General features: G+C 54.2%; 1 protein-coding gene across 4 annotated transcripts in view; it reads left to right on the forward strand.

The window, feature by feature from the left end:
• Window positions 1-21,362, forward strand: part of raly (RALY heterogeneous nuclear ribonucleoprotein) — a 153,183-nt gene that overhangs the window by 82,445 nt on the left and 49,376 nt on the right. For 3 of the 4 annotated variants that reach the window (XM_038803732.1, XM_038803733.1, XM_038803734.1), the window contains exon 1: window positions 15,906-15,959. The exons of the other annotated variant lie outside the window; for it this stretch is intronic. In XM_038803732.1, the coding sequence (XP_038659660.1) occupies window positions 15,957-15,959 (3 nt within the window). In that variant the 5' untranslated portion in view covers window positions 15,906-15,956. Of the gene's footprint in view, window positions 1-15,905; window positions 15,960-21,362 lie in introns of those variants that run through there. 4 annotated transcript variants of the gene reach the window in all.

Genomic DNA, 21,362 nt, shown 5'->3' on the forward strand with positions numbered 1-21,362 from the left:
TGTCGGTGAAATGTTGAGCGGGGAGTTGGGGGTTGTGGGTGGAGACCGAGAACATCGAGAACCCCCCCCCCCTTTGTCTCAGTCCATGGACTGGAGGTCAGTGACCAGGTTGGATGGTGAATTCTGCCCTGGGGTATTTCCCGGGGAGGACCCTTCCCTGTCTAGTTAATTGCCTGAGTGGCACATGAAATGCTGGATCTTCCGAATAAAGAGGCGACACGGGGCTCTTGCAGGCTCTCCAGCCGCTGGACAAGGCCCTCGTCACCTCCATTAAATTCACCCTGATGTGTGGAGCACTCTAGAGCTGAGGGCTTAATTGTCGGTCACCATTTTGTGTGGACCCCTGTTTTATGTGGGCCTCCATCTTGCTCCAGCCGTGTTTATGGTAAACAGATCACTGCAGCCTGGTCACGAAGAAAAATATAAAGATCTGAGTAAAATATCTGTTTTGAGATGACTGATTACTTGAGGATTTTGTTTTTGTGTGTTTAATTGTGTTGCTAAATGGATGATTGATTGGTATGCAGTGCACGGATTTGCAAATTAGCTCCTTTATCTTATGGGTTGAAAGTGTCTGTTTCAGCTATAATCCTGATTCGAGCACACAAAAAAAAAAGTTCTTGACAAATGAGAACATTTATCAGGTTTTGACAGGCTGGGTTTTTGTTTTATATGTTATTTTGAATGCAGTTGGTTGTTTGACTTGGCGGAGTGTACATCTGCCCTGTCAGGCCTCTGCCTATCCGGCCACGCTCCAGCCAAGCTGTGAATGAGTCGGGTGATGTACCATCAATTGAACGCGAGACGAGTTGCTGGACAAAAGTATGGCTTTAATCAGCTAGATGTTAGCCCTGCGGTCGATTACAGTATAAGGACGACCGCCGGGAGTACTGGGTATTTATACCCCGCCCTGGAGGCGGGGTTAACTCAGCCTCTCGACCAATCAGGAGAGCCGTCACATGACTGGTCTCAACCAGCCGGTCGAGAGGCACATGACCGACCAGGGCCAATTGTAAGCCGGTGTTCTGTACCAATGGCAGGCAGCTATGCTAATCATACCACCACATCGGGCCGGGCTTGAGAGCATTGTTCTTTCTCGCTCTGTATCCTCTTGCAAGATCGGTGCTCCCCCAATCGCGTCTCTGGCACATCTCCCCATTTCCATTGTCCCACACTGGGTGGAGGAGGGGCCCATACCTGCAGCAGCCTGGGCCCGAAGCTCTGGAACTTCCTCCGTAAACCTCTCAGCCTCTCTCTCTGCTCCTGTAAGTATTTCCTGACCTCTTTGCCCACCTGCCCCAGTGTCTCTCTTGCGAGGCTCGGTGTCCAGTGATATTTGACGATGCTTCTGCGGAGCAGCCTGGGATTCTTGACCGTGAAGAAAGCACCACATCAGTAAAAAACTGAAGAGCCATCCTCCAGCCTGTCAGCCTGCTCTGGCCATTCCCGAGCTAATCCCGGTCCAATGCTTCCCCCTCAATCAGCACTAGCGGCAACACCTTTCTGCTTTGGGATTACGCTGTCGACAGAATGGCTCCTGCTTTCCCTATAAGGTAGGGCCATGGACATAAAGAAGGGACATGTTTCTGCCCCTTTTATCATGACTCTATCCTCTATCCCTCACCCCCCCAAATTGTAGTCATGGTATTAACATTCGGTGAGGCGGTGATGCATGTTATTTTATAATCAGGCGGAAAATAATCTGGGCAAATGCTTCCTTGTGAATGTGGGGTCCCTCCTAAATCGATGGATGAGTTTGCAAAGTGTCGGGCATGGCTCAGCGGGGAACATTCTGTCATCTCAGAGTCCAAGGGCTGTGCGTTCAAGTCTCACCGAAGACATACTCGAGGCTGACACTCTTGTGTGACTGAGGGAGTGCGGCACTGTCAGAGGTGCTGTCTATCGATGAGACTTTAACCCAAGGTTTTGTCTGCCTCTTCAGGCAGACGTGAGAGATCCTGCAGCTCCATTTGAGCTCGAGGAGAGGAGTTCTCCCCCTTGTCCTAACCAATCTTACCTGTTAACCAAGGTTATTCAGAGCAGCGAGACTTTCTCGCCCTTAATATCATTTGCTATTTGTGGGAGTTTGCTGTGCACAGGTTACCTGCTGCGCTTCCCTACCTCACAACAGTGTTCGCAGTTCAAAGCAACTTGATTGGCTGTGAAGATGCTTTGAGATGTCCCAGGGTTTGGGAACACACGTTCCAATTCTTTCTGAATACGGCAGGAAGTTGGTGTCAAACTGGATCCTAAGGAGGTCAGAGACGAGTGGTTGGAGGATCAGTAAAGCTGCTTGTTATTTCTGCATATGCACCAAATAAATTTCCACTCTCCGAGCTATTTCCTCGCAGTGAAGGCCTGAGAGAAACAATGCTACAGTCATAGCCTGGAAGATATATAGTCAGGGGTCCATAGACTGTCAATCACCTTTGGGCTGCGATTCCAGATACTGAATACAGTCGGGTGGAAGCTGATTGATTTTGGAAAGCGCGGTATTCCCATTTAGTTTGACAGCAAAAGAGAAGTTAGCGTGTCTGATTGAGATTCGGAGGAGCCATAGCCGAGGGTCAGACTTGCACCCATTCTGCAGAGGGAAGGATCTGAAGGTGTTGATGCCAAGTGAGAGTCACATAGTTATCGGGCGCGATTCTCCAGAAAGTTTTCTAAGTGTGGTAGCGAGCAGGAATTGCCGCGAGCTTCCCGGTGTTCGGCCCAGCGAGGCCAGCAACGCAGTTCAACATTAATTGGTCCACTTAATGAGGCCTCACAGGCTTCAGCCGCAAATGAAGGCTCGCCAGCCGATTCGCCGGCACCACGCTCACCGGCCGATTCGCCCGGCACCGCGCTCACCGGCCGATTCGCCGGCACCGCGCTCACCGGCCGATTCGCCCGGCACCGCGCTCGCCAACCCCCCGCTAACAAGGTCGAGCAGCCCTTGCTCAGCCAACCCCAGCCAGCTCGCAACAATGGCGCCCAGGAGACCATTCCTAAGATTCGTCGAGATCCCGATTTCTCCTCCGGGAGCGAGCCGGTTCCATCACAAACTGTGCGGTTCTCGTTTTCTGCCTCTCCCACTATTCACCGACCCCGTTTTGTTCAAGCGAGAGTATAACGAGGCTGGAGAATCGCGCCCATAAAGTTTTGCAGCACAGAAAGGGGCCCTTCATCCCATCCTGTCTGTGCCAGCCATCAAGCACCTATCCTAATCCCATTTCCCAGGTCCACGGACGTGCATGCTATGGCGTTTCAAGAGTTCATCTTGATGCTTCTTCAATGTTGTGAGGGTTCCTGCCTCCACCTCCCTTTCAGGCAACGAGTTCCAGATTCCCACCATCTCTGGGTGAAAACATTTTTCCTCAAATCCCGTCTAAATCTGCTGCTCCTTACCTTAAATCCACGTCCCCTGATTATTGACCCCTCTACTAAGGGAAAAAGTTCCTTGCTATCTACCTTCTCTATGTTCCTCATACTTGAGTCCACCTCAATGAGGCCCCCTCAGCCTTTCTGCTCCAAGTGAAACAACCCCAGCTGACCCCCCCCCCCCCCCCCCCCCCCCCCAATCACTTCCTTCCTATAGTGTGCTGACCAGGACTGTATCCAATACTCCAGCTGTGGCCCAGTGAGCATTTTATACAGCTCCATCATAACCTCCCTATACTTACATTCTGTACATCAGAAAGGCAAGTATCCCACATACTTTCTGAACCACCTTATCTACCTGCCCTGCTGACTTCAGGGGTTTATGGACATGCCCCCCCAGGATCCCTCTGGGCCCCATGTCCTACTGTTCATTGTCCATTCGCTTGGCTTGCCCACCTAACCAGCCCGTCTATATCGTCTTCTCAGGTTTTCCTTCTCGATAGTTAACACAATGTTTGTGTTACCTGAGAACCTACTGATCATTCTCCCCACGTTCATGTCTAGATCATTAATGTTCAGTGTAAAGAGTGGGAGACCCAGCACCGATCCCTGCGGATCGCCGCTGGAAACAGACTCCCAGTCCCGAAAAATACCTTCAACCTCTGCCGCTTGCCACAAAGCCAATTTCAGATCCAATTTTCCCAATTGCCCAGGAGCCCATCGGCTCTTATCTTCTTGATCAGTCTCCCTTGTGGGACTTTGTCAAAAGCCTAAATGAGGTCTATGTAGACTACATCAACCACACTGCCCTCATCTATCCACCTACACGCCTGATTAATCCTTGCCTTCCCAAGAGGGGCATACTTCACTCCCTCAGATATATTTCCAATAATTTCCCTGCCGCTGATGTTAGACACACTGGCCTGTAACTACCCGTTAGTGTGTGTGTGTGTGTGTGTGTGGGTGTGTGTGTAGGGGGGGTGGTAGCAGTAGTGGGGAGGGGCACTAAGGGCAATCCATGAAGGAAGGCAACAGAACGTTGATACTATTTTTTGATTTGAGGGCACTGAAGGTCATAGAGTCATGAGTGACTCACCTCCGGACTCCCCAAAGCCGGTCCACCATCCACACGGCACAAGTCAGGAGTGTAACGGAATACTCTCCACTTGCCTGGATGAGCGCAGCTCCAATAACACTCAAGAAACTTAACACCATCCAGGACAAAGCAGCCCCGCTTAATAGTTCCCGCTCCCAGATACATTCACCCCTTCCACCACCGTTAAACAGTGGCAGCCGTGTGTACCATCTACAAGATGCACCGCAGTAACTCACCAAGGCTCCTCAGACAGCTCCTTCTAAACCCACGACCACAACCATCTAGATGGCCAAGAGCAGCAGAGTCCTGGGAACCCCACCACCTGGAGATTTCTCTCCAAGTCACTCACCACCCCGACTTGGAAAAACATCGGCCGTTCCTTCAATGTCGCTGGGGACAAAATCTTGGAATTCCCTCCCTAACAGCACAGTGGATGTATTTACACCTTAGAGACTGTAGCAGCGCAAGAAGACAACTCACCACCACCTTCTCAATGGCAACTAGGGAAGGGCAATAAATACTGGTCTAGCCAGCGACCCCCACAATCTGTGAAGGAATAAGTAATCGAATAAATACATTTAAAGGGAAGCTGGATAACCAAATGAGGGCAAGAGGAATAGCAGGCTCGGCCAATAGGGACGCGGCTCAGATAGGTGATAAACAGCAGCATTCATGAAATGAAATGAAATGGCTCCGCTCCACGTCGCAAACCCTCCATCTGGTCAGCTGAGCCGAATGGCCTGCTTCTGTGTTGTACCATTCTCTGTGACAGGCGAGGTGACCAGGAGCAGGCGGATGAGTCATGTGACAAGGTGGTGAGGAGTCAACAATCAATAACTTTCCCTCCTAATCGATGGAGAGGAGGGACCTGAGCTGAAAGCTGAGACAGGAAGGCAGCATTTAACTGTGGCAGCCACCACACCCAGCGCAGAGATTAACTCACCTCCCACTTTATTCCTTTCTATTCATCACCTTTAAAAGACATTTAAAACTGAAGACAGGAAATATTCTGTACTGTCGGTGACCGAGCTTTTGATTGCACCAAGCACTGGTTCAATGGTAAGGCCTGAAGGAGTGGAGCAATGATTAACAAGCGATGCCCTGGCCGATCACCGTCTATCCCACTCGGACCCTTCCTCAGGCTGATCACCGTCTATCTCCAATCAAACCCTTCCTCAGGCCGATCACCGTCTATCCCACTCGGACCCTTCCTCAGGCTGATCACCGTCTATCTCCAATCAAACCCTTCCTCAGGCTGATCACCGTCTATCTCCACCCGGACCCTTCCTCAGGCTGATCACCGTCTATCCCACTCGGACCCTTCCTCAGGCCGATCACCGTCTATCTCCACTCGGACCCTTCCTCAGGCTGATCACCGTCTATCCCACTCGGACCCTTCCTCAGGCTGATCACCGTCTATCCCACTCGGACCCTTCCTCAGGCCGATCACCGTCTATCCCACTCGGACCCTTCCTCAGGCTGATCACCGTCTATCCCACTCGGACCCTTCCTCAGGCCGATCACCGTCTATCTCCACTCAGACCCTTCCTCAGGCCGATCACCGTCTATCTCCACTCGGACCCTTCCTCAGGCCGATCACCGTCTATCTCCAATCAAACCCTTCCTCAGGCTGATCACCGTCTATCCCACTCGGACCCTTCCTCAGGCCGATCACCGTCTATCTCCACCCGGACCCTTCCTCAGGCCGATCACCGTCTATCCCACTCGGACCCTTCCTCAGGCTGATCACCGTCTATCCCACTCGGACCCTTCCTCAGGCCGATCACCGTCTATCCCACTGAGACCCTTCCTCAGGCTGATCACCGTCTATCTCCACTCGGACCCTTCCTCAGGCCGATCACCGTCTATCCCACTCGGACCCTTCCTCAGGCCGATCACCGTCTATCTCCACTCGGACCCTTCCTCAGGCCGATCACCGTCTATCCCACTCGGACCCTACCTCAGGCTGATCACCGTCTATCCCACTCGGACCCTTCCTCAGGCCGATCACCGTCTATCCCACTCGGACCCTTCCTCAGGCCGATCACCGTCTATCCCACTCGGACCCTTCCTCAGGCCGATCACCGTCTATCCCACTCGGACCCTTCCTCAGGCCGATCACCGTCTATCCCACTCGGACCCTTCCTCAGGCCGATCACCGTCTATCCCACTGAGACCCTTCCTCAGGCTGATCACCGTCTATCTCCACTCGGACCCTTCCTCAGGCCGATCACCGTCTATCCCACTCGGACCCTTCCTCAGGTCGATCACCGTCTATCCCACTCGGACCCTTCCTCAGGCCGATCACCGTCTATCCCACTCGGACCCTTCCTCAGGTCGATCACCGTCTATCCCACTCGGACCCTTCCTCAGGCCGATCACCGTCTATCCCACTCGGACCCTTCCTCAGGCCGATCACCGTCTATCCCACTCGGACCCTTCCTCAGGCCGATCACCGTCTATCCCACTGAGACCCTTCCTCAGGCCGATCACCGTCTATCCCACTGAGACCCTTCCTCAGGCTGATCACCGTCTATCCCACTGAGACCCTTCCTCAGGCTGATCACCGTCTATCCCACTCGGACCCTTCCTCAGGCCGATCACCGTCTATCCCACTCGGACCCTTCCTCAGGCGGATCACCGTCTATCCCACTCGGACCCTTCCTCAGGCCGATCACCGTCTATCCCACTCGGACCCTTCCTCAGGCCGATCACCGTCTATCCCACTGAGACCCTTCCTCAGGCCGATCACCGTCTATCCCACTCGGACCCTTCCTCAGGTCGATCACCGTCTATCCCACTCGGACCCTTCCTCAGGCCGATCACCGTCTATCCCACTGAGACCCTTCCTCAGGCCGATCACCGTCTATCCCACTCTGACCCTTCCTCAGGCCGATCACCGTCTCTCTCCACTCGTACCCTTCCTCAGGCTGATCACCGTCTATCCCACTGAGACCCTTCCTCAGGCCGATCACCGTCTATCTCCACTCGGACCCTTCCTCAGGCCGATCACCGTCTATCCCACTCGGACCCTTCCTCAGGCTGATCACCGTCTATCCCACTGAGACCCTTCCTCAGGCCGATCACCGTCTATCCCACTGAGACCCTTCCTCAGGCCGATCACCGTCTCTCTCCACTCGGACCCTTCCTCAGGCCGATCACCGTCTATCCCACTCGGACCCTTCCTCAGGCTGATCACCGTCTATCTCCACTGAGACCCTTCCTCAGGCCGATCACCGTCTATCCCACTGAGACCCTTCCTCAGGCTGATCACCGTCTATCTCCACTGAGACCCTCCCTCAGGCCGATCACCGTCTATCCCACTCGGACCCTTCCTCAGGCTGATCACCGTCTATCCCACTGAGACCCTTCCTCAGGCTGATCACCGTCTATCCCACTCGGACCCTTCCTCAGGCCGATCACCGTCTATCCCACTCGGACCCTTCCTCAGGCTGATCACCGTCTATCCCACTCGGACCCTTCCTCAGGCCGATCACCGTCTATCTCCACTCAGACCCTTCCTCAGGCCGATCACCGTCTATCCCACTCGGACCCTTCCTCAGGCCGATCACCGTCTATCTCCACTCGGACCCTTCCTCAGGCTGATCACCGTCTATCCCACTGAGACCCTTCCTCAGGCCGATCACCGTCTATCTCCACTCGGACCCTTCCTCAGGCCGATCACCGTCTATCCCACTCGGACCCTTCCTCAGGCCGATCACCGTCTATCCCACTCGGACCCTTCCTCAGGCCGATCACCGTCTATCCCACTCGGACCCTTCCTCAGGCCGATCACCGTCTATCCCACTCGGACCCTTCCTCAGGCCGATCACCGTCTATCCCACTCGGACCCTTCCTCAGGCTGATCACCGTCTATCCCACTCGGACCCTTCCTCAGGCCGATCACCGTCTATCCCACTCGGACCCTTCCTCAGGCCGATCACCGTCTATCTCCACTCGGACCCTTCCTCAGGCCGATCACCGTCTATCCCACTCGGACCCTTCCTCAGGCCGATCACCGTCTCTCTCCACTCGGACCCTTCCTCAGGCTGATCACCGTCTATCCCACTCGGACCCTTCCTCAGGCCGATCACCGTCTATCTCCACTCGGACCCTTCCTCAGGCCGATCACCGTCTATCCCACTCGGACCCTTCCTCAGGCCGATCACCGTCTATCCCACTGAGACCCTCCCTCAGGCCGATCACCGTCTATCCCACTCGGACCCTTCCTCAGGCCGATCACCGTCTATCCCACTCGGACCCTTCCTCAGGCCGATCACCGTCTATCCCACTCGGACCCTTCCTCAGGCCGATCACCGTCTATCCCACTGAGACCCTTCCTCAGGCCGATCACCGTCTATCCCACTCGGACCCTTCCTCAGGCTGATCACCGTCTATCCCACTCGGACCCTTCCTCAGGCCGATCACCGTCTATCCCACTGAGACCCTTCCTCAGGCCGATCACCGTCTCTCTCCACTCGGACCCTTCCTCAGGCTGATCACCGTCTATCCCACTCGGACCCTTCCTCAGGCTGATCACCGTCTATCCCACTCGGACCCTTCCTCAGGCCGATCACCGTCTCTCTCCACTCGGACCCTTCCTCAGGCCGATCACCGTCTATCTCCACTCGGACCCTTCCTCAGGTCGATCACCGTCTATCCCACTGAGACCCTTCCTCAGGCCGATCACCGTCTATCCCACTCGGACCCTTCCTCAGGCTGATCACCGTCTATCCCACTCGGACCCTTCCTCAGGCCGATCACCGTCTATCCCACTCGGACCCTTCCTCAGGCTGATCACCGTCTATCCCACTCGGACCCTTCCTCAGGCCGATCACCGTCTCTCTCCACTCGGACCCTTCCTCAGGCCGATCACCGTCTATCTCCACTCGGACCCTTCCTCAGGTCGATCACCGTCTATCCCACTCGGACCCTTCCTCAGGCCGATCACCGTCTATCCCACTTGGACCCTTCCTCAGGCCGATCACCGTCTATCTCCACTCGGACCCTTCCTCAGGCCGATCACCGTCTATCCCACTCGGACCCTTCCTCAGGCCGATCACCGTCTATCCCACTCGGACCCTTCCTCAGGCCGATCACCGTCTATCTCCACTCGGACCCTTCCTCAGGCCAATCACCGTCTATCCCACTCGGACCCTTCCTCAGGCTGATCACCGTCTATCCCACTCGGACCCTTCCTCAGGCCGATCACCGTCTATCTCCACTCGGACCCTTCCTCAGGCTGATCACCGTCTATCCCACTCGGACCCTTCCTCAGGCCGATCACCGTCTATCCCACTGAGACCCTTCCTCAGGCTGATCACCGTCTATCCCACTCGGACCCTTCCTCAGGCCGATCACCGTCTATCCCACTCGGACCCTTCCTCAGGCCAATCACCGTCTATCTCCACTCGGACCCTTCCTCAGGCCGATCACCGTCTATCCCACTCGGACCCTTCCTCAGGCTGATCACCGTCTATCCCACTCGGACCCTTCCTCAGGCCGATCACCGTCTATCCCACTCGGACCCTTCCTCAGGCCGATCACCGTCTATCCCACTCGGACCCTTCCTCAGGTCGATCACCGTCTATCCCACTCGGACCCTTCCTCAGGCCGATCACCGTCTATCCCACTCGGACCCTTCCTCAGGCCGATCACCGTCTATCTCCACTCGGACCCTTCCTCAGGCCGATCACCGTCTATCCCACTCGGACCCTTCCTCAGGCCGATCACCGTCTATCCCACTCGGACCCTTCCTCAGGCCGATCACCGTCTATCCCACTCGGACCCTTCCTCAGGCCGATCACCGTCTATCCCACTCGGACCCTTCCTCAGGCCGATCACCGTCTATCTCCACTCGGACCCTTCCTCAGGCCGATCACCGTCTATCCCACTCGGACCCTTCCTCAGGCTGATCACCGTCTATCCCACTCGGACCCTTCCTCAGGCCGATCACCGTCTATCCCACTCGGACCCTTCCTCAGGCCGATCATCGTCTATCCCACTCGGACCCTTCCTCAGACCGATCACCGTCTATCCCACTCGGACCCTTCCTCAGGCTGATCACCGTCTATCCCACTCGGACCCTTCCTCAGGCTGATCACCGTCTATCCCACTCGGACCCTTCCTCAGGCCGATCACCGTCTATCTCCACTCGGACCCTTCCTCAGGCCAATCACCGTCTATCCCACTCGGACCCTTCCTCAGGCTGATCACCGTCTATCCCACTCGGACCCTTCCTCAGGCCAATCACCGTCTATCCCACTGAGACCCTTCCTCAGGCTGATCACCGTCTATCCCACTCGGACCCTTCCTCAGGCCGATCACCGTCTATCCCACTCGGACCCTTCCTCAGGCCAATCACCGTCTATCTCCACTCGGACCCTTCCTCAGGCCGATCACCGTCTATCCCACTCGGACCCTTCCTCAGGCTGATCACCGTCTATCCCACTCGGACCCTTCCTCAGGCCGATCACCGTCTATCCCACTCGGACCCTTCCTCAGGCCGATCACCGTCTATCCCACTCGGACCCTTCCTCAGGTCGATCACCGTCTATCCCACTCGGACCCTTCCTCAGGCCGATCACCGTCTATCCCACTCGGACCCTTCCTCAGGCCGATCACCGTCTATCTCCACTCGGACCCTTCCTCAGGCCGATCACCGTCTATCCCACTCGGACCCTTCCTCAGGCCGATCACCGTCTATCCCACTCGGACCCTTCCTCAGGCCGATCACCGTCTATCCCACTCGGACCCTTCCTCAGGCCGATCACCGTCTATCCCACTGAGACCCTTCTTCAGGCTGATCACCGTCTATCCCACTCGGACCCTTCCTCAGGCCGATCACCGTCTATCTCCACTCGGACCCTTCCTCAGGCCGATCACCGTCTATCCCACTCGGACCCTTCCTCAGGCTGATCACCGTCTATCCCACTCGGACCCTTCCTCAGGCCGATCACCGTCTATCCCACTCGGACCCTTCCTCAGGCCGATCATCGTCTATCCCACTCGGACCCTTCCTCAGACCGATCACCGTCTATCCCACTCGGACCCTTCCTCAGGCTGATCACCGTCTATCCCACTCGGACCCTTCCTCAGGCTGATCACCGTCTATCCCACTCGGACCCTTCCTCAGGCCGATCACGGTCTGTCTTGTTAGGCTCTTGGCGTAGCATAACAGCTTCCTTGATGTTCACGCTGACAAAGGAAGGTTCAGACATGGCGATAACTTCAACACGTTTATTGAACTATTTACAATTCTCCTACTCGGATTCGCCACGACTGTTAATCCTTCTATAGCTACTCAGACAGACAAACCAGTCTGCTACAATCCATGTGGTGGGTGTGATGTTCAATCAACCCAGTGTCTGTACTCACTGAGTGTCTCCACTGGAAAGAGGAAGATCATGTGTGCTGTGTGATTTATATATGGGTTGGTGCAATGCCCTCCTGTGGTGGTGTCACCTCTGTGCGTATCGTGAATGCCCATTGGTCATGTCCTATCTTACTGACCTATTGGTTGAATGTCTGTGTGTCATGTCTCTGGTGCTCCCTCTAGTGTCTAGCTAGTCTAGGTGTATTTACATTAACCCCTTGTGTATCCACAGTGATGCATATCACCACATCCCCCTTTTTTCATGTTACATATTTTCTGTACACTGTTAAAGAAAATTGAACAAATAAAAACAGGTAGATAAGTAATGCTCTGTACAAGTCACGATAACAGTGATCACTAAACAATAAGTCCAAATTATATGTGTGAGTCCAAAACCCATCAATTATCACGGTCGAATGTTTTTCTTGTTGGGTTTGTGATTTGGTGATTTTGATGGTGGCATGTCCTTGTGAACGCCGTCAGTGTCCCTGTACGTAAGGAACCAAGAAGTGGTCAAATCACTTTGTTGTCTGATTTGGAGTCTTTTTTTCTTCCGATGTTTGTGAAAGCGATGTTGGATGGCATCTGGCCTGAAAGCCAGGTTGCCTGTTGGTAGTGCAGCACACGTGAATTGGGAAGATTCATCGTCCTGCCATGGTCTGCCATTGTACTGAGCTGAGCAGTAACAGTGTCCCTCATGGGCAGAGTTGTACCATGTCGTACTAGTCGTAGTTCCATTGGTGTAATCTTTGTCGTGCTTGCTGTCGCTATTTGCCTTTGGTACACGCCGTGTCGTTGTCTTTGATATGGTTTTTATAGGTTGTGATGTTGTGTTGGATGGTTCTATTGTTGTGTTTGCTGCGCTCAAGGACCGCACTTTGTGGCTAATGCGAGTCCGTCACACAGTTACTCGTGTCAGCGTGCTTTGTGGCATCTGCTGTCACCTTGAGCGTGCCTTCACTCAGTTTGTGGCGCTCCACGTCTGGAGTCAAGTCCGGCTTACATGAATCAGCTTTGCCGTTTGGTTGCTCCCCATCTGGAGTCTGGGGCGGTATTCTCCCCTACCCGGCGGGCCGGGGGGTCCCGGCGTAGCGGAGTGGCGCCAACTACTCCGGCGTCGGGCCTCCCCAAAGGTGCGGAATTCTCCGAACCTTTAGGGGCTAGGCCCGCGCCGGAGTGGCTCCCACTTCGCCGACTGGCACCAACGGCCTTTGGCACCCGCCAACTGACGTCGGGGCTGGCCGAAAGGCCTTCGCCGGTCGGCGTGAGTCCGCGCATGCGCCGGAGCGTCAGCGGCCGCTGATGTCACCACCGGCGCATGCGCGGTAGGGGGGTCTCTTCCACCTCCACCATGGTGGAGGCCGTGGCGCCGGCGGAATAAAAAGAGAGCTCCCATGGCACAGGCCCGCCTGCTGATCGGTGGGCCCCGATCGTGGGCTAGGCCACCCTGGGGGCACCCCTCCCAGGGTCAGATCACCACCAGGACCCCGGGGACCCGCTCGCGCCCCTGCTCCTGCCGGCACAGAGGTGGTTTAAACCACGTCGGCGGCAGAGGCCTGACAGCAGCGGGACTTCGGCCCATCGTGGGCTGGAGAATAGCCGCAGGCAGTCTGCCGACCGGCGGGGCGCGATTCCCACCCCCACCGATTCCCGGGTGGCGGAGAATTCCGGCCACGGTGGGGGCGGGATTTACGAAGGCCCCGGGCGATTCGCCGACCCTGCAGGGGGTCGGAGAATTCCGCCCCTGGTCTGTTTCACCTGAGTCAGTGTTGGTTTGTCGATGCTCCCTGTCTGGAGCCGTTGCAGGTTCACTGGAGTCAGCTGAGATTTCTTGATGCTCCACGTCGGAGTCAAAACATTCAGGAATGCATTTGTTTGTGGAGAGTCTCGAGCCAATGAGGTTTGAAGTAACGTGGCGTCGCCGAAGTCACCAGTGGCCTCACTGTGATGGTCGAGTGCCTCTGTACACACTAGCTGAGGTCTGTCACATTGCACATCTTGGGCGGCATTCTCCCCTACCCGGCGTGACGGAGGGTCCCGGAGTAGGGGGGTGGCGCCAACCACTCAGGGGTCGGGCCTTCCCAAAGGGTCCCAAGTTCGATTCCGACTTGGGTCGCTGTCTGTGTGGAGTCTGCACATCCTCCCCGTGTCTGCGTGGGCTTCCTCCGGGTGCTCCGGTTTCCTCCCACAGTCCAAAGATGTGCAGGTTGGGTGGATTGGCCATGATAAATTGTCCAAAATTCTATGATTAACCTAGGACAAAAGTTCGGCGCAACATCGTGGGCCGAAGGGCCTGTTCTGTGCTGTATTTCTCTATCTATCTAAAGGTGGGGAATTCTCCCCACCTTTGGGGGCCAGCCCCGCGCTGGAGCGGTTGCCACCAGAAGACCGGCGCAAAAAACCGGCGCCCCCGGCAGCGGGGCTGGCCAAAAGGCTTTCGCCGGTCCGTGCATGCGCCGGCAGCGACGTCAGCAGCAGCTGGCCGCTGACATCACTGCCGGTGCATGCACGATGTGGGGTTCTCTTCCGCTTCCGCCATGGCGGAGGCCGTGGCGGCCGCGGAGGAAAATAGTGCAGCCAGGGTACTGGCCCGGAGTCTGAGTGGGGGGCCCTGATCGCTGGCCAGGCCACCGTGGGGGCACCCCCCCGGGGTTCGATCACCCCCCCGCCCCCCCCAGGACCCCGGGGGCCCGCTCGCGCCGCTGATCCCGCCGTTTCCGAGGTGGTTTAAACCTCGGCGGCGGGAGAGGTCTCCCAGCGGCGGGACTTCGGCCCATCCGGGCCGGAGAATCACCGCAGGGCTTCTCCGATCGGAGTGGCGAGATTCCTGCCACCGCCACTTCCCGGGTGGCGGAGAATCTCTGCCACGGCGGGGGCGGGATTTTAGGCGGCCCCAGGCGATTCTCCGACCCTGCTGGGGGTCGGAGAATTTTGCCCATTGTATGGGAAGTGGGATGCTGTCGTCACTTGTCTCACATACAGTGGGTGGAGCCTCAGTAGCTTCTTGTTGTTCACTTGGGCTGGGTAGACTGTCAGAGTCTTCTGGTGCCTCAAACAATGTGGGTAGACTGTCATAGTCGCCTTGCTGTTCACGGGAGCGTGGTAGACTGTCATAGTCTTTCTGTTGTTCACTTGAGCGTGGCAGACTTGCATCGTCTGCTGCTGGTTGGTCAGAGGAGTTTGCTAGACCCTCATGGTCTTGTTCATGCAAGGACTGCGCTTTGGAATCTTGCATTGCTTCTATCATGGAGTCTGTCCACGAGCTCGCTGTGGAGGCTTGTGTCACTCGAGTCACTTCTTGTGTGGAGATGTGCAGTTGTCTCGCTGTGGAGTCTTTCATCGCTTCCTGTGTAGAGGCTGGGACCCTTTGTGGTGCGTGGACCACTCTCGGTGTGGCAGCAGGCCGCTCTCTGTGGGCTTGTACCGCTGTCTGTCTCTTGGTGTCAGGCCGCAGGTCTTGAATGTACAACACGTCTAGTTGGGGTTTGGATTTGGTACTGGGGTAGCCTCCCAAGGTGAAAGCTTTGTCTGTGTCGTAGTCTTCTAGGACCATATCATCACTGTTTGTGTCGGAGCTGGCATTGGGCTCGTGATGTCCAAAGAAGAAATAAAGGTCGGTGTCATAGTATTCAAGGACTGTATCATCTCTTTGGGCGGTGCTAACTGCTTGTTGCAGGGTTCTGCGGAGGTTAGTGCTGGTTGAATTTCAGGCATTGTGCTGTCATTCCAGGTGAAAGAATCAGGTTTTACGGCTTTAAAATTTTTTCCGTGTTTTTGGACATTTCCCCTTTAAGTGGGCGTGGTCTGGGGCCTCTGACATCATGACGCATGTGACGTAGGTCACAGGAAGCGACTGAGCATGCTCAGATCGCTGTTCCTTTACTGGGGGCCTTTTTCTCCACTGTGCATGTGCAGCACCTTTACCAAGATGGCTGCAATTCAAAACTGCAGATTTCATCTGCAAGCCTACCTCGTGGTGAGTTTTGGTGCTTCTTTTACCATTTTCTTCTTGTATTCTCCTCACAGAATTCTTGGAATTTGTCCAGGACTGCCTGGAAATCGCTCTGGTTTTGCCCCTTTGAGCATTTGAAGGTCTGGAAGATTTCAGCTGCTTCTGGACTCGCGATGGTGAGTAGAAGCTTTATTTTCTCTGCATCCGCCACGCCATCTAGGTCAGACGCTGCCAGGTAGATCTCGAATCTCTGCCTGAACCAACGCCAGTTTTCACTGAGATTGCCCTGGTACCTGAGCCGCTGCAGAACCGGAATCTCGAACATCGTCTTGCCTGGTTGTTGTTGCTGGTTGTCACTGCTTGCTGAGTTGTAACTATATGGATTGAAACAGTCACTCAACTGTGGTACCATGTCTTGTTAGGCTCTTGGCGTAGCATAAGCGGCTTCCTTGATGTTCACTCTGACAAAGGAAGGTTCAAACGTGGAGATAACTTCAACACGTTTATTGAACTATTTACAATTCTCCTACTCGGGTTCGCCACTACTGTTAATCCTTCTATAGCTACTCAGACTGACAAACCAGTCTGCTACAATCCACGTGGTGGGTGTGATCAACCCTGTGTCTGTACTCACTGAGAGTCTCCACTGGAAAGAGGAAGATCATGTGTGCTGTGTCCTTTGTATGTGGGTTGGTGTAATGCCCCCCTGTGGTGGTGTCACTTCTGTGTGTATCGTGAATGCCCATTGGTCGTGTCCTATCTTACTGACCTATTGGTTGAGTGTCTTGTCTGTCATGTCTCTGGTGCTCCCTCTAGTGTCTAGCTAGTCTATGTGTACTTACATTAACCCCTTCTGTATCGACAGTGATGCATATCACCACACCGTCTATCTCCACTCAAACCCTTGTATCCCTGATGCAGAGGCTGAACAAAGCCAACACACCAGGAATGGCCTGGAATTTCCCTAAATTACAGATTAATCGCCGAGATACACCCATCAATATCCAGGAGGAAAGAAACTCTAATGGAGCATTGAAAGCATTTGCATTACTATTATTTGAACAAATTAGTTGCATTGTTTTGCAACTATTGGGATTGGTGATAAAAAGGTTGAGAGACAAGCACACGATGTCAGAGATTCGGTCTGCATTCTGATTGGCTGGGGGATGATGGGGGATGGTGGGGGCCTTGGGGCAAGGCTGTTCGCTAATGTTGGTTCCTTAATGAAATCTCCAGAAATTCGTCAATGAGAATTGGCAACCTGAGGGTCAGACCATGATAGCAGGATGTAATTGAGGCTTAAAATCAATTAACATTCACCCCGGGGGGATGGTAGGGGTGTTGAGTGGGTGTTTGGTGGGTGTTTAGTGGGGTGTTTAGTGGGTGTTTAGTGGGGTGTTTAGTGGGGTGTTTAGTGGGGTGTTTAGTGGGGTGTTTAGGGGGTGTTTAGGGGGTGTTTAGCGGGTGTTTAGCGGGTGTTTAGTGGGATGTTTAGTGGGGTGTTTAGTGGGTGTTTAGTGGGGTGTTTAGTGGGGTGTTTAGTGGGGTGTTTAGTGGGGTGTTTAGTGGGTGTTGAGTGGGGTGTTGAGTGGGGTGTTGAGTGGGGTGTTGAGTGGGTGTTGAGTGGGGTGTTTAGCGGGTGTTTAGCGGGTGTTTAGTGGGGTGTTTAGTGGGTGTTTAGTGGGGTGTTTAGTGGGGTGTTTAGTGGGGTGTTTAGCGGGTGTTTAGCGGGTGTTTAGCGGGTGTTTAGCGGGTGTTTAGTGGGGTGTTTAGTGGGTGTTTAGCGGGGTGTTTAGCGGGTGTTTAGTGGGGTGTTTAGCGGGTGTTTAGTGGGGTGTTTAGTGGGGTGTTTAGTGGGGTGTTTAGTGGGGTGTTTAGTGGGGTGTTTAGTGGGTGTTTAGTGGGGTGTTTAGTGGGGTGTTTAGCGGGTGTTTAGTGGGGTGTTTAGTGGGGTGTTTAGTGGGGTGTTTAGTGGGGTGTTTAGTGGGGTGTTTAGTGGGTGTTGAGTGGGGTGTTGAGTGGGGTGTTGAGTGGGTGTTGAGTGGGGTGTTTAGCGGGTGTTTAGTGGGGTGTTTAGTGGGTGTTTAGTGGGGTGTTTAGTGGGGTGTTTAGCGGGTGTTTAGCGGGTGTTTAGCGGGTGTTTAGCGGGTGTTTAGTGGGGTGTTTAGTGGGTGTTTAGCGGGGTGTTTAGCGGGTGTTTAGTGGGGTGTTTAGCGGGTGTTTAGTGGGGTGTTTAGTGGGGTGTTTAGTGGGGTGTTTAGTGGGGTGTTTAGTGGGTGTTTAGTGGGGTGTTTAGCGGGTGTTTAGTGGGGTGTTTAGTGGGTGTTTAGTGGGGTGTTTAGTGGGGTGTTTAGCGGGGTGTTGAGCGGGGTGTTGAGCGGGGTGTTGAGCGGGGTGTTTGAGCGGGGTGTTGAGCGGGGTGTTGAGTGGGTGTTGAGTTGGGTGTTTAGCGGGTGTTTAGTGGGGTGTTTAGTGGGTGTTTAGTGGGGTGTTTAGTGGGGTGTTTAGCGGGTGTTTAGCGGGTGTTTAGCGGGTGTTTAGCGGGTGTTTAGTGGGGTGTTTAGTGGGTGTTTAGCGGGGTGTTTAGCGGGTGTTTAGTGGGGTGTTTAGCGGGTGTTTAGTGGGGTGTTTAGTGGGGTGTTTAGTGGGTGTTTAGTGGGGTGTTTAGTGGGGTGTTTAGTGGGTGTTTAGTGGGGTGTTTAGTGGGGTGTTTAGCGGGTGTTTAGTGGGGTGTTTAGTGGGGTGTTTAGCGGGTGTTGAGCGGGGTGTTGAGCGGGGTGTTGAGCGGGGTGTTTAGTGGGGTGTTTAGTGGGGTGTTTAGTGGGGTGTTTAGTGGGGTGTTTAGTGGGGTGTTTAGCGGGTGTTTAGTGGGGTGTTTAGTGGGGTGTTTAGTGGGGTGTTTAGTGGGGTGTTTAGTGGGTGTTTAGTGGGGTGTTTAGTGGGGTGTTTAGTGGGGTGTTCAGTGGGTGTTTAGTGGGTGTTTAGTGGGGTGTTTAGTGGGTGTTTAGTGGGGTGTTTAGTGGGTGTTTAGCGGGTGTTTAGCGGGGTGTTTAGCGGGGTGTTGAGCGGGGTGTTGAGTGGGGTGTTGAGTGGGGTGTTGAGTGGGGTGTTGAGTGGGGTGTTGAGTGGGTGTTGAGCGGGTGTTTAGTGGGGGTTTAGTGGGGTGTTTAGTGGGTGTTTTGCGGGTGTTTAGTGGGGTGTTTAGTGGGGTGTTTAGTGGGGTGTTTAGTGGGGTGTTTAGTGGGTGTTTAGTGGGGTGTTTAGTGGGGTGTTAGTGGGGTGTTTAGTGGGGTGTTTAGCGGGTGTTTAGTGGGGTGTTTTAGTGGGTGTTTTAGTGGGTGTTTAGTGGGTGTTTAGTGGGGTGTTTAGTGGGGTGTTTAGTGGGTGTTTAGTGGGTGTTTAGTGGGGTGTTTAGTGGGTGTTTAGTGGGTGTTTAGCGGGTGTTTAGTGGGGTGTTTAGTGGGGTGTTTAGTGGGTGTTTAGTGGGGTGTTTAGTGGGGTGTTTAGCGGGTGTTTAGCGGGTGTTTAGCGGGTGTTTAGTGGGTGTTTAGTGGGTGTTTAGTGGGGTGTTTAGTGGGGTGTTTAGTGGGGGTTTAGTGGGGTGTTTGGCGGGTGTTTAGTTGGGTGTTTAGTGGGTGTTTAGTGGGTGTTTAGTGGGGTGTTTAGTGGGGTGTTTAGTGGGGTGTTTAGTTGGTGTTTAGTGGGTGTTTAATGGGGTGTTTAGTGGGGTGTTTAGTGGGGTGTTTACTGGGTGTTTAGTGGGGTGTTTAGCGGGTGTTTAGCGGGTGTTTAGTGGGGTGTTTAGTGGGGTGTTTAGTGGGTGTTTAGTGGGTGTTTAGTGGGGTGTTTAGTGGGGTGTTAGTGGGGTGTTTAGCGGGTGTTTGGTGGGGTGTTGGTGGGGTGTTTAGTGGGGTGTTTAGTGGGTGTTTAGTGGGGTGTTTAGTGGGGTGTTTAGTGGGTGTTTAGTGGGGTGTTTAGTGGGGTGTTTAGTGGGGTGTTTAGTGGGTGTTTAGTGGGTGTTTAGTGGGTGTTTAATGGGGTGTTTAATGGGGTGTTTAGTGGGGTGTTTAGTGGGGTGTTTAGTTGGTGTTTAGTGGGTGTTTAATGGGGTGTTTAGTGGGGTGTTTAGTGGGGTGTTTACTGGGTGTTTAGTGGGTGTTTAATGGGGTGTTTAGTGGGGTGTTTAGTGGGGTGTTTAGTGGGTGTTTAGTGGGGTGTTTAGTGGGGTGTTTAGTGGGGTGTTTAGTGGGGTGTTTAGTGGGTGTTTAGTGGGGTGTTTAGTGGGTGTTTAGTGGGGTGTTTAGTGGGGTGTTTAGCGGGTGTTTAGCGGGTGTTTGGTGGGGTGTTTAGTGGGGTGTTTAGTGGGGTGTTTAGTGGGGTGTTTAGTGGGGTGTTTGGTGGGGTGTTTAGCGGGTGTTTAGTGGGTGTTTAGTGGGGTGTTTAGTGGGGTGTTTAGTGCGGTGTAGTACAGTATTTGGTGGGGTGTTTAGTGGGGTGTTTAGTGGGGTGTTTAGCGGGTGTTTAGTGGGGTGTTTAGTGGGTGTTTAGTGGGGTGTTTAGTGGGGTGTTTAGTGGGGTGTAGTACAGTATTTGGTGGGGTGTTTAGTGGGTGTTTAGTGGGGTGTTTAGTGGGTGTTTAGTGGGGTGTTTAGTGGGGTGTTTAGTGGGGTGTAGTACAGTATTTGGTGGGGTGTTTAGTGGGTGTTTAGTGGGGTGTACTACAGTATTTGGTGGTGTGTTTAGTGGGGTGTAGTACAGTATTTGGTGGTGTGTTTAGTGGGGTGTAGTACAGTATTTGGTGGTGTGTTTAGTGGGGTGTAGTACAGTATTTGGTGGGGTGTTTAGTGGGGTGTAGTACAGTATTTGGTGGGGTGTTTAGTGGGGTGTAGTACAGTATTTGGTGGGGTGTAGTACAGTATTTGGTGGTGTGTTTAGTGGGGTGTAGTACAGTATTTGGTGGGGTGTTTAGTGGGGTGTAGTACAGTATTTGGTGGGGTGTTTAGTGGGGTGTAGTACAGTATTTGGTGGGGTGATATTTAATGGCTGCATCCCTAACGAACGTCACTTTGCTGCTTTTTTTGACCGCGGGGAGTTTCCGAGATGCTCAGCAGCAGCAAAATCCCCCATGGAGCCGGCCGCCATCTTTCACCCCCCCCCCCCAATCCCATTTGGGAGCTTCTCTCCCCGACCCGACCTTACGAAGGACCCCAGGAACCCTCCCTCACCCCCCGCCCTTCCACCTGGTAATGCTCCCCTCCCCGGGGCCTGAACCCTGAACCCTGACACCTTGGCTCCCTGGCACTACCGTCCTGCCACTACCACCCTTGGGCTCTAATAATAATAATTGTTTATTGTCACAAGTTGGCTGCAATGAAGTTACTGTGAAAAGCGCCTCGTCGCCACATTCCTGTCCGGAGTGGCTGAATTGAACCTTGTTCAATTGTTGCCTTGTTCTGCAATCCAAGCCAGCTGTTTAGCCCACTGTGCTAAACCAGCCCCGCTTGCACTACCAGGGTTCCCGGGTGGCACAGCGAGCCTGGCAGTACCAAGGTGCCCAGGTTCCAGACCCTGCCCTGCCC

This window comes from Scyliorhinus canicula, chromosome 7, assembly GCF_902713615.1.
Source record: "Scyliorhinus canicula chromosome 7, sScyCan1.1, whole genome shotgun sequence".
NCBI lineage: Eukaryota > Metazoa > Chordata > Chondrichthyes > Carcharhiniformes > Scyliorhinidae > Scyliorhinus > Scyliorhinus canicula.